The sequence below is a fragment of the Bubalus kerabau genome, chromosome 8 (assembly GCF_029407905.1).
Source record: "Bubalus kerabau isolate K-KA32 ecotype Philippines breed swamp buffalo chromosome 8, PCC_UOA_SB_1v2, whole genome shotgun sequence".
In the NCBI taxonomy this organism is placed as follows: domain Eukaryota; kingdom Metazoa; phylum Chordata; class Mammalia; order Artiodactyla; family Bovidae; genus Bubalus; species Bubalus kerabau.
The window spans coordinates 33,555,222-33,569,561 of record NC_073631.1 but is presented as its reverse complement, the minus strand read 5'-3'; the positions used below and the strand labels follow the sequence as shown (position 1 = coordinate 33,569,561).

The window sequence follows — 14,340 nt, the reverse complement described above, 5'->3', positions numbered from 1 at the left end:
TCTTGACCATAAACAAAACAAAAGTAAAATTATGGTGGTTTAAAAAATAAAGTTTAACTATAATTCCAGACTGGAAGGAGGGTAAAATGGCAAAAGAAAAAAGTAATGGTGTTACAGTGCGTTAGAAAAATCAAAAGTGTGTATGTTACAATGTCAAGTCTTCCTAAAATAATAGAAATGGTACAGGGATACACATATGATAAACTCACAGAAGCTAGAAGAGTGGAAAAAAGAGGCTAAGAAAAATATATAGAAATTAGGAATCAAAAGATAAGATTGGGTGAAATAAGTCTAAAGTTATCACTGTTGTAAAATATAAGAGTAAATGTAAATTCTTTTTGACTGCAAGTATAAAGTCTGCCTTTAGATATTCAAAGTATTAACAGAAACCCAGTGACTCTGCCACAACGCTTTCCTGTCATCCGGCAGGTCCACAGGGCTCCTTCCGCTGTGTCTGCACCCCGCCCCAGCGAACATCTGGGTGCCTGGGGGGGAGTTCCAATGTGCAGCCACTGGGAATTCTAACGGGGCCTTCCAATTCAAGGATTGGAGTAGCATTCTGCTTAATGCAAGAAAAACTTAGGAAAGTGAAGACAACAAATGTCCACGTAAAAAAAAACCAGGCATAGAGACAGCCTCATGAAACGCTGTGCTGACTCGCAAGGCCGAGCTGTGCTTGGCTGCAGCCCTCAGGGAGCTGTAAATTTCTGCCCCTGACTGTGGCATGTCTACACAGTCCTATCCACACAGCGAAGGCGGTGTTACCTACTGCTTCCCGGGGTAAAAGTTCACTGTGAAATGCCATTAGTTAGTACTGGCTTCAGAAATACCGGTATAAGATGAGGTGAGGGTAAACTTAAGGGTGCCTCCCCCGGCCATTTAAATCCTGACAAGTCACTGAGGAAATCCTTTCTCATTTTTCAGAGGATGAACTGAAACAGAGACGTCAGGTATTTTGGCCAAGATCAGACAGCCACTCCATGAGAAGCGGAATTCGGTTCCTGCGATGACCCTCACTTGGTTTTTGCCTTTGAAGCAACATACCGAGGAAACTCAAATCAAACTGGTGGTGGTGTGCACAGTTACGGCTGGATGTACTCAGCAAAGCACAATCTTTAGGGTTCCTGTGAGGCGTAATTCAGAAAATCAAACCGGCGCCGAGCTGGGGTGTGGGTGCTTACCACTGGGCCAGGCCGTACGTGGATGGATACGCCAGTCTGCTCCAGGTTTCTGGTACTGCGTCGAAACTCAAGGCAGACTGCTGGCCTTCCATGTCAGGAGACAGCGTCAGCTCCCCCTGGCAGGGAAGAAGACGACTGCAGAGTAAATATGTTTTCATGTGGAGAAGCCTGCTCTAGTCCCGCTTTTAAACTTACCTTCAATCCAAGCTCCAGTTGTTGAAGTGACACACGGACTTCCCGAAGGAGAATGTTCATCCTCTCACATTCTTGGAAGCAAACAAGGGCATAGGGGCTTCTGTTTGGGTTTTTTTGCATTATCTCTGTCATGTTGAACTCTTCTGGAAGTTTCTCCAAAATATCATCCAAGACATGCTTAACCTTAAATTGTTAACAAAGATTTAGCTTCTTTCCGTTTCATTTTCGATCATGATGATGGTATATCCTCTTACTTTTTACGTCTAAGAATATATACTACAACTCCCAAAGATGCTTGCTAATGAGTTTAAAAGATGACTTACTAACTCCCAGGAGGTGGGCAGAATGGCACTGCCAATGAAACCACATACAAGCCTCTGTGTCCTTGTCTTCTGAAGTGAAATACTGACTCAAGAGCTAATGTAATGGTTGGGAAATGTGAACAAATAATAGCTGTTCGACTGGGGAACTGGTAACAGTTTAGACTATAAATCTGCCACATGGCAAAATCACTGAATTCACAGTTCCCTGAAAGATATGGATAAACGCCTGACGTATATTCCTAAGTTGTTTTTATAGGAAGCAGACGCCCCCTCCAGAAGACAACTACTGACCACAAAAACACAGACCCCAGACTGGTTGAAACCAGAAGGTTGATGATGCTTGAAACTCCACCTTGATGCCAACCGATGCAAGAATTGTCCACAAGCTGATTGTGGCCTGCTCTGTGAACACTGTAAGACTCCTCGACGCATCCAGGAGGCACACACAGACTTGAGGGCATCACCCTGCTGCGGCCCCTTTGCCTGGCAAAGCAGTAAAAGCTGCTGCTTCTACATCGTGCCAGTCCGTCTCTGCATTTCTATTCAGCACCATCACCAACCCCCTCAGGTTGCTCTCAAACAATGCAGCCCCCTCCCCTCTTGAACCCCCACAGTATAGTCAGGGAGGTGTTACTATTGGTAGTTTACTTACTGTTAGCATTTAGGGAACAAAAGAAGTCTCATAATTACATTTCTTTAGTTTATAAAGACATGATCAGAACATGGAGAACCTCAATATTTGGGTAGTCCATTTTTGCAATCTGCTAATTAAAAACAAATTATTTGAAAAGTCAAATGAACCAAAGAGGCCACTTAAACTTGAGCTAATTCTGGCGACTCTGCTACGCTGCCCTTGTGGCTGACACATCCAAAAATTTAGGAGGCAGTTTGGATCTGTATTTTCAAGAGGAAGGAAGCTCCTATCTTCTAGAGCTGTTGCCCTTAAGAAATGAAGGATTTATTCCCTTGAGGACGTGCATATGTACATAGTACTCTGATATGGATAGTTATTCTAATGATGCAGTTTTGCAGACCTGGGAAAACCAACAAACACCTGAAAAGACTGGAAGATACTCCCTGTCCTCAAGCCTCCGGCAGCTTTTCCCTCGCCTTGATTTCTTGGATTATGGCCTAGGGCTCTGATGTGATGCTTGCAAACTGCTTTAGTGCCCTGGCAGATAATTCATCAGATCCTGAAATCTTGAGCTCATTTACAGCAGCAGCAGAGAGTATGAAACAGTACAATTGAGAAGTTAGGTAAAAGAATGGCTTTGGGACTCAGCTAGAATCTGGTTTCCTTCAGTGGCTCTTTCAAGCTGTATGACCACGGCGAGTCACCAACGTTTGTCTCTGAAATAGAGATCCTGGTACCAGTACTACTCAGTGCTTCCCAGGTGGCTCAGTGGTAAAGAATCCATCAGCCAATGTAGGAGACACAGGTTTGATCCCTGGTCAGGAAGATCCCCTGGAGAAGGAAATGGCAACCTGCTCCAATATTCTTACCTGGGAAATGCTATGGACAAAGGAGCCTGGTGGGCTACAGTCCATGGGGCTGCAGAGAGTCGGACATGACAGCAACTGAGCGCACACACATCAGTACCACTCAGAGATTCAGAGGCTCAAATGGCGTGTTTGTAAAGCACTTTCTATAGCATCTATTAGTAAACAAAAACTGTATCTGGGAGATGGCTGCTGGTTTGTCTGTAGGAAATGCTGAGGTAGCTTTACCTTATTCGTTCTGCATTTTTTGGTTTAATGATCAGCTTCCTTACTGGAAAGATTGAAGCCTCTCAGAACTAGATGATGACCTCACGTGCTCTCTGCTTCTGTTAACTCTGCGTGTGCATGCTAAGTCAGGAAAGTCATGTCCAGCTCTTGGTGCCCCAATGGACTATAGCCTGCTAAGCTCCTCTGACAACAGGAGTTCTCTAGGCAAGAATACTGGAGTGGGTTGCCATGCTCTCCTTCCCAATCCAGGGATCAAACCATATCTCTTACATCTCCTGCATTAGCAGGTGGGTTCTTTACCACTGGGCCACCTGGGAAGTCCCTGTTAATATTATAGATCTTCCCAAATAGATGAATTTTCTCCATGCATCTCTTTTCAAAATATCTAAATTATAAAATGTCTCAATGAACGGCCTTATTTCAAGAAATAACTGAAAAATTTCAAGAAATAATATAGCAAGTTCCTGGGACCTCTCTATAATTAGATCTGATTATTGTGTTCCCACAAACTGAATCCTTGCTTGGTAATTTTGAAAGAAAAAAGGTTAATTTACTGGGGAAAATTTTTTAAAAATTCAGGTTTTTAATTAATGAGAAACAAGATTTTAAAGGTAAAAAAATTATTTGATGTCCATTTCTCATCCCCATTATTCTACAGCAATACTACTACTACTACTACTGAGTCGCTTCAGTCGTGTCCGACTCTGTGCGACCCCATGGATGGCAGCCCACCAGGCTTCTCCGTCCATGGGATTCTCCAGGCAAGAACACTGGAGTGGGTTGCCATTTCCTTCTCCAATGCATGAAAGTGGAAAGTGAAAGTGAAGTCGCTCAGTTGTGTCCGACTCCCAGTGACCCCATGGACTGCAGCCTACCAGGCTCCTCCATCCATGGGATTTTCCAGGCAAGAGTACTGGAGTGGGGTGCCATTGCCTTTTCTATTCTACAGCAATAAATACCTTCAGAAGAATAATGCTGGTCTCCCAAGAAAAGGTGAAAAAACACTCATAAAATGACAGAGCCAAAAACATACTGTTTGAAAGACTAGCCACACATACGAAGAAGAAATTTGCAATACATATTCTTAATGACACATATCTAGAATACAGAGTTCATATGAATCAGGAAGATAAACATTGATAACCAAATTAGAATTTGACAAGCAGATGGAACAAGTACTTCACACGAAGGTATATCCAAATGGCCATAAACATATAGGAAAAATGCTCAATATTATTCGTTAGCTGAGGGAATGCAAAGTTAAAACCACAATGAAATATTATTTAGAAGACCCCCAAGGAGCAGGAACAACTGGAACTTACAATCCACACTGCTGGGGGGAAGTACAATTACTTTGGAAAAAGGTTTGGGAGTATCTACTAAAGCTGAACATTACTCCCTTGAGCCAACAGTTCTACCTCTGGGTATAAAGGAATGAGTATTATGAGAAGATACTTTTGGGAATTACCTTTGTCTCCAGACACAAGACTATACAGGAGTGTTCATGGCTGTGACAGTCATAATAGCAAAAAGCTAGGAAAAACCCCAAAACCCATTGGCCATGGAAGGAATAAATAAAGCATTATATATTTACATAGTAGAATACTGGGCTTCTTGTTGGCTCAGATGGTAAAGAATTCACCTGCAGTGCAGGAGATGTGTGTTTGATCCCTGGGTTGGGTAGATCTGGAGAAGGAAATGGAAACCCACTCCAGTATTCTTACCTGGGAAATCCCATGCAGAGAAGCCTGGTGGGCTACGGTCCCTGGGATTGCAAAGAGTAGGTCATGGCTTAGTGAGTAAACTATCACCAGCACCATAGTAGAATACTAAACAAAAATTAACCATCAGTCCATGCAATAACGTGGATGAATCTCACAAATGAGCAGTGAAAGGAGTGGACATGAGTCAGCTAGTACACACTGGCAAAGCTAATCTGTGGTGACAGAGGTAAGGAGAGAGGGTACCTTTGGCCTGCTCCAGGGGATCTTCCCAACCCAGGGATTGAACCCAGGTCTCCCTCACTGCAGGTGGATTCTTTACTGTCTGAGCTACCAGGAAAGCCCAAGAATACTGGAGTGGGTCACCTATTCCTTCTCCAAGGGATCTTCCCGACCCAGGAATCAAACCAGGGTCTCCTGCATTGCAGGCGTATTCTTTACCAGCTGAGCCACCAGGGAAGCATCCTGGAGTGCGGGAGGTAGTGGTTATGTGTGTACACAGAGGTAAAATCACTGAGCTGGGCACTCAGGATTAGTGTGCATCGGTGTATGTATGATGCACCTCAACAGAAAAGGAAAAGCCACCCGCTACCTTGTCTTCTGTGGACTGTCCCAGCTCCTCGCTGCTCACTGCATTCCTGGGCTGCATCTCCAGCAAGGTTCTGAACAGCATGTTGGATGTGACCGTCAGAAATTCGATTTCAGCGTTCGGGTGGAGGCCATACAGCACTGGGCTCTCTGGAGGAAGCATCTCTTCTATGTACTGGTGGTAGCCTGAGTAGTCTAGGCTGGGTGGAGCTGCAAATCCTGGTGCCAGCATCAGCTCATCATCAATCTTCAAGCCCAAAGGAAAAGTCAGTTATTCCAAATTGAAGTGGACATCAGTCTTCCCTTCCTAAACACCCAGGGAACACTCTGGTAAGATGGTCCCAGCACAGTGCTAGCTAGAGGGCACACTCTCCACAATATCTCACGACCCTCTGGTCATCAATCACTTTGCTCCGTGGATGGTACCTGGCTGACCTCTGTGGAACACTCGTGAATCTGTCCCTTGGAAGGGGTAACAAGATACATGCATGCAAAGGGAACGGACGTGCTGAGTCATCTACTGAGTTCTGGTCGCCCTGTTACATGTTTGCAGTCATTGATTCTCCCCATATATCCCCATTTTGCAGAGAGAAAATCGAGATTCAGAGTAACTTGCCCAGGCATTTGTTTGATGTTAATCTTAATTCTGAACTCATTGTAGTATGACTTCATAGTACTTTCCACAATATCACAAATTATTTTATGTATCATACATGTGGATTTTGTAAGCATGCATGATTATATGCGCATATCTTAAAAAATGTGTATGAGCGTGCGTAATGAACACGTTATGGGGTAGTATGCACCATGATTCAAATGACTGTGACTTCCCCATGCCTCCGAGCTGCTCAGGGCAGTCTGTAGCTCATTTCAGGATGTGCAGACCTGAGGCACCTACTGGTGCCCTGGCTACAGTTGCCTAATAAGAGGCTGGAGTCCTCAGGCATTAATCATGCCCACCCCTTCATTCAGGCTGGGACAAGGGTATACATTTTACCCGGAAGAATGTTCTATGTTCTCAACCAACGCGAGATGACCAGCAATACCAGAACGTCTAAATGTTAGAATGCAGTGCTTCAAAATGTAAGCACAGCTGTGATGACCTAGATGGGTGGGATGGAGGGGGATGGGAGGGCGGTCCAAGAGGGAGGGAACATATTTATACACATAGCTGATTCACCCCGTTGTACAGCAAAAACCGACCAACATTGTAAAGCAGCTACACCCCAATTTAAAAAAGATTTATGGGTTTCCATCTCTAACCAGCTATAAATAGAGTCAATCAAGCACTTATACTTTTCTCGTTAACTCAGTATATGCTCTGATATCTTTCCCTGATTGTTCTTTAGTTCCCAGGGGACCATGATACTTCTGTTTTAATTTTCCCAACCTCTCTTGCTGTAAATTCTGTCTAAATGCACTTAAATGCACAGGGGATACTAGTTTTTAAAGACCATCACCTAATGTAGTTATTTTATGCCTAGATTAAAAAAAATTTTGTTATTATTTTGTTTTCTGAAAATGGGGTTTATCTCTGCAATTGTGTATTTTTATGTTTTCTGGTCTCACTATCGGCTGGAGACAGAGTGACTATTCATTACTTCATTCCATCATTTGAACGGATTACCTAGTGTACCCAATAAGCTGTGGAGGTACAAGAGATTCATACAACGTAGTTCTTAAGGAACTCACAGCCTAATGGAGACAAAATAAGTGTGATTTTCTCCACAGCCCTGTCGTCAGGAGGCCCGCCTCCTCAAGCCCGCAGCCGCACGCTGCCTGGGGAGCCACGTCCCTAGAGGGGTGGTGCAGAACTGCTTTCCTGAACCCCAAAGGCCTTTTAAAATACGAAAGTCAGCATTTTTGCTTTTATTTTGTACCAAGAGAATTTTGAAATTATCCAGTATTTCATCTTGCCAGAAACAGACCCTGACCCAATAAATATGAAAAGGGGCATTGTGGGCTATCTCCATTAACCATATCCATTCATGTGGTTTGTTTTATTCACTTATTCAGATTTTCTACCATATCATATTTATATATCAAAACAATCAACATTTAAATTTCACCCAATTCACCATGACCAAAACAAAATCATGAAGCAGATTTAAACTCACCATTACTTGATAGATAAGTTAGCCAAAATTAAAATATGGGCATAAAATATGAATGTAAAAACCAAATGTTAAACTAAATATATCCAAGCCAGAATTTATTCCCTGCAAACAAGGACTTGGTTTTCCCTATTAGTGTTCACTAGTTAAAAGAAATTTTAAGAGCAACAGCTAAATTATCTTGCACTACAGCCAAAAGTTAAACAGTTTCAAGGAGAGAAAGTAACCAAACCATGGAATCATTTGGAACTTGCAAAATGCCTGGGGCCTGGACATGTGTGTGACTGCATATTCATATAATGTGGTTAGGAATGCAAATGATCTACGCTTTCTGGAAAGACTTAGGTAGTCTGTTTACCAGTGTGTGAAGAGGGCCTTCTGTATACTGGGCAAGGAGCGAAGCAAAGGACAACAGCAAAATCAAAGGGAAGGACTAACTTTATAGCCAGCTAGATCTGGTTCAGTTCCCATCTTTTTGAGTGGTTTGGTGGCCTTAAAAAAAATGACTGTTCATCTGAGTTTCAATCTTATCAGTAAGGTAGGGTTCATAACATCATCCTAATGATCGTGGCTATGAGAATTTAATGACAAGTATACAAATAGCTGGGCCTCCCAGGTGGTGCTAATGGTAAAGAACCTGCCTGCCTGTGCAGGAGACAAAAGAGAGAGGCAGGCTCCACCCCTGCCAGGGAGGAAGCTCCCCTGGAGGAGGGCATGGCAACCCACTCCAGTACTCTTGCCTGGAGAATCCCATGGCCAGAGGAGCCTGGCGGGCCACAGTCCATGGGGTCACACAGAGTTAAACATGACTGAGGCAACTTTGCACACAGGCACACAATTGCTAGGCACAGAGCAGCCTTTTACAAATGTTAGTTTTGGTTTTTCCTGCACCCTAGAAAGAGACATGATTATCTCAAGTACACACTAATTTTCTAGAAGGAAAAACAAAACCTGAGCATGTTCTACTGCAATTCCCTACTGTGATGTCAAACAAGTACAGCATAGGCGAGGCTTAGTTCACACAGGGACTTGTGTTCTCCTTCAATAAAGCTGTGAAGATGTGAACATACTCAAGGGGCGCTAGGAATCCTGATTCTGCATCTAAGCCTTCTCCCATCCCATGTACGGGCTTTTGTGAAAAGCTGCTTCTCCTGATGGGACTCTAACTCTGCACAGTGGCCACCTGTCTTGCCTTTGGGGGAGAGCTGTTGGATAAGGTTATTGTTACACCTCAAAGAATCAGTTGTTCTAAATTACCGTGTCTCCAAAGACGACACACAAATGGCCAATAAGCACAGGAAAAGATGCTCAACATCGTTAGTCTTCAGGGAAGCGCAAATCACAACCACAGTGTTATACCGCTTCACACCCGCCATAAGGATGTGGAGAGGACGGAACTCTCATATTTGCCAGTGGGAATATAAAATGGTGCAGCTGCTTTGGGAAACGGTTTGTTGGTTCCTCAAAATATTAAACATAAAGTTACCATGTGATCCAATAATTTCATTTCTATGTATATACCCAAAAGAAGTGGAAATGTATGTCCCTGCAAACACTTACACAGGAATATTTATTCTACCATTATTCATGATAGCCCCAAGGCCAAAACAACCCAAATATTCATCAACTGATGAACAGATACATAAAATGGAGTGTATTGATACGCTGGAATATTATTTGGCCCCTAAAAGGAATAAAGTACTGATATATGCTATAACATGGATAAACCTTGAAAACATTATGCTAAGTGAAAGAAGTCAGACACAAAAGACCAAATATTGTCTGATTCCACTTACATGAAATGTCCAGAATAGGCAAATCTCGAGACAGAAAGATTAGCAATCGCCTGGGGCTGGGGAGTGGGGGATGTCGAGGACAGGATGGTGAGGGACTACTAATGAGTCCAAAGTACCTTCTGGGGGTGAGAGAGATGTTCTAAAATAGATTGCGGCAATGGCCGCATAACTGAATGCACATGAAAAACCTTTGGATTGTCCAACTGAAACTGGTAAATTTTATGGGATGTGAATTATATCTCAATAAAGTATTTTAACAGGAAGAATCAATGGAACTGTGCTCAGGGAGAATGAGCCTCCACATTATGAAAAATCACCAAGAATTCCAGCCATCTCTGCAGAAATCAGCGCAGGGCACACTGCAGGTAGAATCGTTAGGAACTGGGAAAGCCAGGATCCTGCCATTCTGTTGAGTCTGTTTGATTGTCATCCTTTTCACCTTCTCCTTCCTGGTAATTAAGGAAAGGCTCACCTCCTCCACTGCCTCTCCGAGGAGCCCTGTTTATGACAAGAAGCTCCCAATTCACTGCGAGTCTAAACGAGTGTATATGCTTGTGGACTTTTGAGTAAAAAGAACAACAGAATGCCCTGATGCCAAAGTCTGGGAGGGAAATTGCTCACGGTTGAATCATGTTTTCTGCCTTTAGGGTCCATTAGTGATTTTCGAGACAATACTCTCATTTCACAAATGAATATACTGAGGCACAGGATGGGCTGGCACAAAGCTGGACAGTAAGTTAGAGGCAGAACCAGGACTAGGGTTCGGGTCTCCAGGACTGCCCAAGGTTATTCTCCCAGTAGCCACCCTGTGCCACCCAGCGTGCACAGGACGCATGGAGGTCCGTCTGTGACATGAGCCCATGACTACTGACGTCAGCACGCCAGCCAGGGGGCTGCAGAGAATCTGGAGCCTGACTGCGAATTCAAATCCTGATTTAGCTACTTGTGCAACTGTTTGAGCTCTCTGAATCTGGGTCTCCTCTGTGATGACTGGGATAATAACATCTGCTTCGCAGGACTGTAGTGAGGAGAGAGAGTGCACATGAAGTGTGTAACACAGGCCTTTGGCACAGAGCGGGGCTTGATGAAATTTAACAAATGGCTTCCGTGGTTATAGCTGCTGATTATATAAAGTACAGTCAAGTGAAAACTATAAACTATGAAAATTTATACTCTGTAATAGTACAGATGTTTCCAATTTATTAGGCATTTCTAACAATCTTGAAGCCTGAGAGTGAAGCCATGAGTTGGGCCATTCTTGTTCCACAGATGATGAAACAGAGGCTCAGGTTCAGTGATGTGGCCACAACTGTACAGCAGACGCAAGAAAGAACTGAATCTGAATCCGAGTTTTGTTTTGGTTTTTACTTCAAAGCTCAACTTCATGATTGTTAATATATGACAACTTTCAGGTGACCTGATACCTTATTTTCCAAAAGTAATTTACTACTTGTTTAGCATTGCCAAGTACGCACCTCTCATAAGAGAATCGTATTAATTCTAATTCCGTAACTTTGGCCAGGAACCTTCTTCTTTTTTTTTTAAAGCTAGGAACCTTCTGAAGCACATGCCATTGGGGAACCCTCTCTAAATGCCACCTCATTTACCCAACAAGAAACTCATCCATCTTCCCTAACAGGACAAAGTCACTGAAAACATTCTGAGTGGTGGAACTTGAAACCTCAGACCACCCACCCATGGGTAACTTTTCGATCAGGTGTCCGTGCAACCAAAGATACTAATCGCCAAGTATGTTAACCAATGTGAGAAGTGGCAAAAAGACATCCTGCAGATGCTGCAGTGTCAGCTTAAGTCTCTCATGACGTAAATAGCGTGAGCCGGACACATCTGCATGAGAACAAAATAACTGGGATTTTGCAGCTTCTGCCACCAAACCAGTCAAAGCTTTCCCTTCCTCTGGTGAGTAGAAGAGGCAGCGCTGTCTGGTGAGCAGGAAAGATGGCAAACAAGCATCTCCATCCTGAGAACCTCACCAGATTGGCCGGGAATGGCGGCTACCTGTATTTCTAAAGGGCTAACAGCCACACCAGTGATGCCCCTCGGGTTGCACCCTCGACATTTCTTTTCCAGTTGCGTGAATGGGAGTTCAGCCTTGTGCAGGTTCATGGACCACCTCAGCTGGCAACAGTGACCGCTCCTCATCCTCAGGCCAGGACCAGAGAGCTGCTCGCTCTGCCCCTTGACCTCCACTATCACTCGGAGGTGGCAGGTAAAGGTGGCAGGCCCGACCTGGTTTATCTTTCCCATCTCCATGGTAACCTGCTCCCAGACCTCCTCTGAGGAACGACTCCGATTGTGCTGAATTGGAAGTGTCTTTTTGACCTGTGAAACCCAGTTCATTAGAACTAAGGAAAAGACCAGGAGACTCACAATCAAAAGAAACAAGTCATGGTCACATGGCAGGAAAGTATATTTTTCCCTGCCCCATCCTCAAATCGTTCCACATTATTAAAAGCAGCAAAAAAAAAAAAAAAAAAAAAAAAAAAAAATCTGTCCTCAGTTTCCTATATGAGACTACAGTACCCATGTCTTCTAACACATGATCATATTTCTTCTTAGAATGGACTTTTGAGGAAGGTATCATGCTTTTATGAGATGAAATTCTCAAGAAATTATAAGTAGGAGGCTGTTCAAACTATTTTAAAAAACACACGGCACTGCTTTACACACAACTGATGTCTTGCCCAAGTGGGAGAAGAAATGGCATGGTGGAGGGTGTCTTGGTGTTTCAAGAAATAATCGGGCAATGGCCATGAACCTGCTACCACTTTCAGCTACTTCAGTATGGAACACAAGAACTGAATACTTTTTCCAGGAAACCAGTCCTAGGCACAAACCGTGTGGGTATCTGGTCTACACAGACAAAGGGCTGGTAAGATAAGAGATGGGAAAAAAGGGTACCTGGTTTCTTTATGTTCTAGAATAGGGGGCTCTGCCCCTTCCCCACAGAAGGAAGAACTGTCCTTTTAAATCACTGCAGTTTTATTGAGCACATATTTAGTTAGGACATAGTGATCAAAATTTAGAATACTCCATGGCTTCAACTGATGTTGAAGCTGACACTCCAATATTTTGGCCACCTGATGCGAAGAGCTGACTCATTTGAAAAGATCCTGATGCTGGGAAAGATTGAGGGGAGGAGGAGAAGGGGACGACAGAGGATGGGATGGCTGGATGGCATCACCGACTCGATGGACATGGGTTTGGGTGGACTCCGGGAGCTGGTGATGGACGGGGAGGCCTGGCATGCTGTGATTCATGGGGTCGCCAAGAGTCGGACACGACTGAGTGACTGAACTGAACTGATGGCTTCTGCAACAGAGAATAAACTATAGATTTCACTTACATCAGAGCCCCTGAATTGAAATCAATACATCTGCCTAGAAATAGATACCTATGGCTGGGGCCCCTGCCGGTGATAACTGAGTGGCCTGGGACAAATCACCATGCCCCTGCCGCCGTCTCTAAAATAGGGTGACAATATCAGTTCTGCGTAACTTACAGAGTTATTCCAGAAATGCAGTGAGGCTGTGCATGTAACAGTGCTCCCTATGGGCAGAGAAACCACCTGTGTGTTTAAGTGTGTGCATGTGTGTGGGGGGGGGGGATGGATCTTGTTAAAACCGAGTCTCATCTTATGGGTCTGAGATGGGGCCCAAGATCCTGCATTTCTAGCAAATTTCCAGATTCCCAGGAAGATGGGCCAGAGTATATTCACAAAAGGCCAAGAATCTTCAGTAACATTCAAGGACTATTAACATAGTGACATCAGTTTTAAAAATTCTTAGAGAAAGAGAAACATCATATGATGCCCCTTGTACATGGAATCTAAAAGATATGGTACAAACGAACTTATTTGTAGAAGGAGACTCACAGACTTAGATAACGAACTTATGGTTGCCAGGGGGAAGGACGGGGAGAAGGGATAGTTAGGGAGTTTGGGATGGATATGTACACATTGCTAAATTTAAAATGGATAACCAAAGCAAGCCAAAAAAAAATAAAATAAAATGGATAACCAACAAAGACCTACTGTATGGCACAGGGAACTCTGCCCATTGTTATGGAAAAACCTAAATGGGAAAAAGAATTTGCAAAAGAATAGACACATGTACATGTATAACTGAATTACTTGGCTGTACGCCGGAAACTAACACAACATTGTTATTCAACTATTATCCAATCTGAAATAAAAAGGCGAAACAAAATTCATGCTATAAGTTTTTTCTCTAAGAAATGATTTTTTAAAAAATGTCTTACCAGAGAGGGATTCATGAATTCTTCTAAATACGCACAGCACAGTTTGCGGTCCCAGTCATCTGTGATGTGGCCCCCATACATGATCTCACCAAAGAGGTAGCGGAGGTCTTCCCACGGGACCTGGTGGGGATCGGCAAACATTCACTCCCGGCTCCAGGGCAAAGGCCTCAGTCGACTGACAGCAAATCCCCCAGCCCCCACCAACAGAAGCATTTAAAAGAGGTCCAACAATTAGAATTGAACTGGCTGAGAATTATTTTCAGTGTGTGTGTTAATGCATTTAGTAAAAATTCACTAACACGGAGCTTTATTCTTAATTTTTTTTTTTTTGTGGCCACACTGCGTGGCATGTGGGATCTTTGTTCCCCAACCAGGGATTGAACCTGCGCCCCCTGCAGTGGAAGTGCAAATTT

General features: G+C 43.6%; 1 protein-coding gene across 11 annotated transcripts in view; it reads right to left on the bottom strand.

Moving 5' to 3' along the window:
* DNAH11 (dynein axonemal heavy chain 11) overlaps window positions 1–14,340 on the bottom strand; it is a 367,742-nt gene that overhangs the window by 5,915 nt on the left and 347,487 nt on the right. For 9 of the 11 annotated variants that reach the window (XM_055589961.1, XM_055589964.1, XM_055589965.1 and 6 more), the window contains 4 exons: window positions 13,928–14,047; window positions 5,741–5,983; window positions 1,377–1,559; window positions 1,182–1,297 (listed from right to left, as the gene is read on the bottom strand). In XM_055589961.1, coding sequence (XP_055445936.1) covers window positions 1,182–1,297; window positions 1,377–1,559; window positions 5,741–5,983; window positions 13,928–14,047 — 662 coding nt within the window. Of the gene's footprint in view, window positions 1–1,181; window positions 1,317–1,376; window positions 1,560–5,740; window positions 5,984–13,927; window positions 14,048–14,340 lie in introns of those variants that run through there. The other 2 variants (XR_008717731.1, XR_008717733.1) reach the window with 2 other exon arrangements.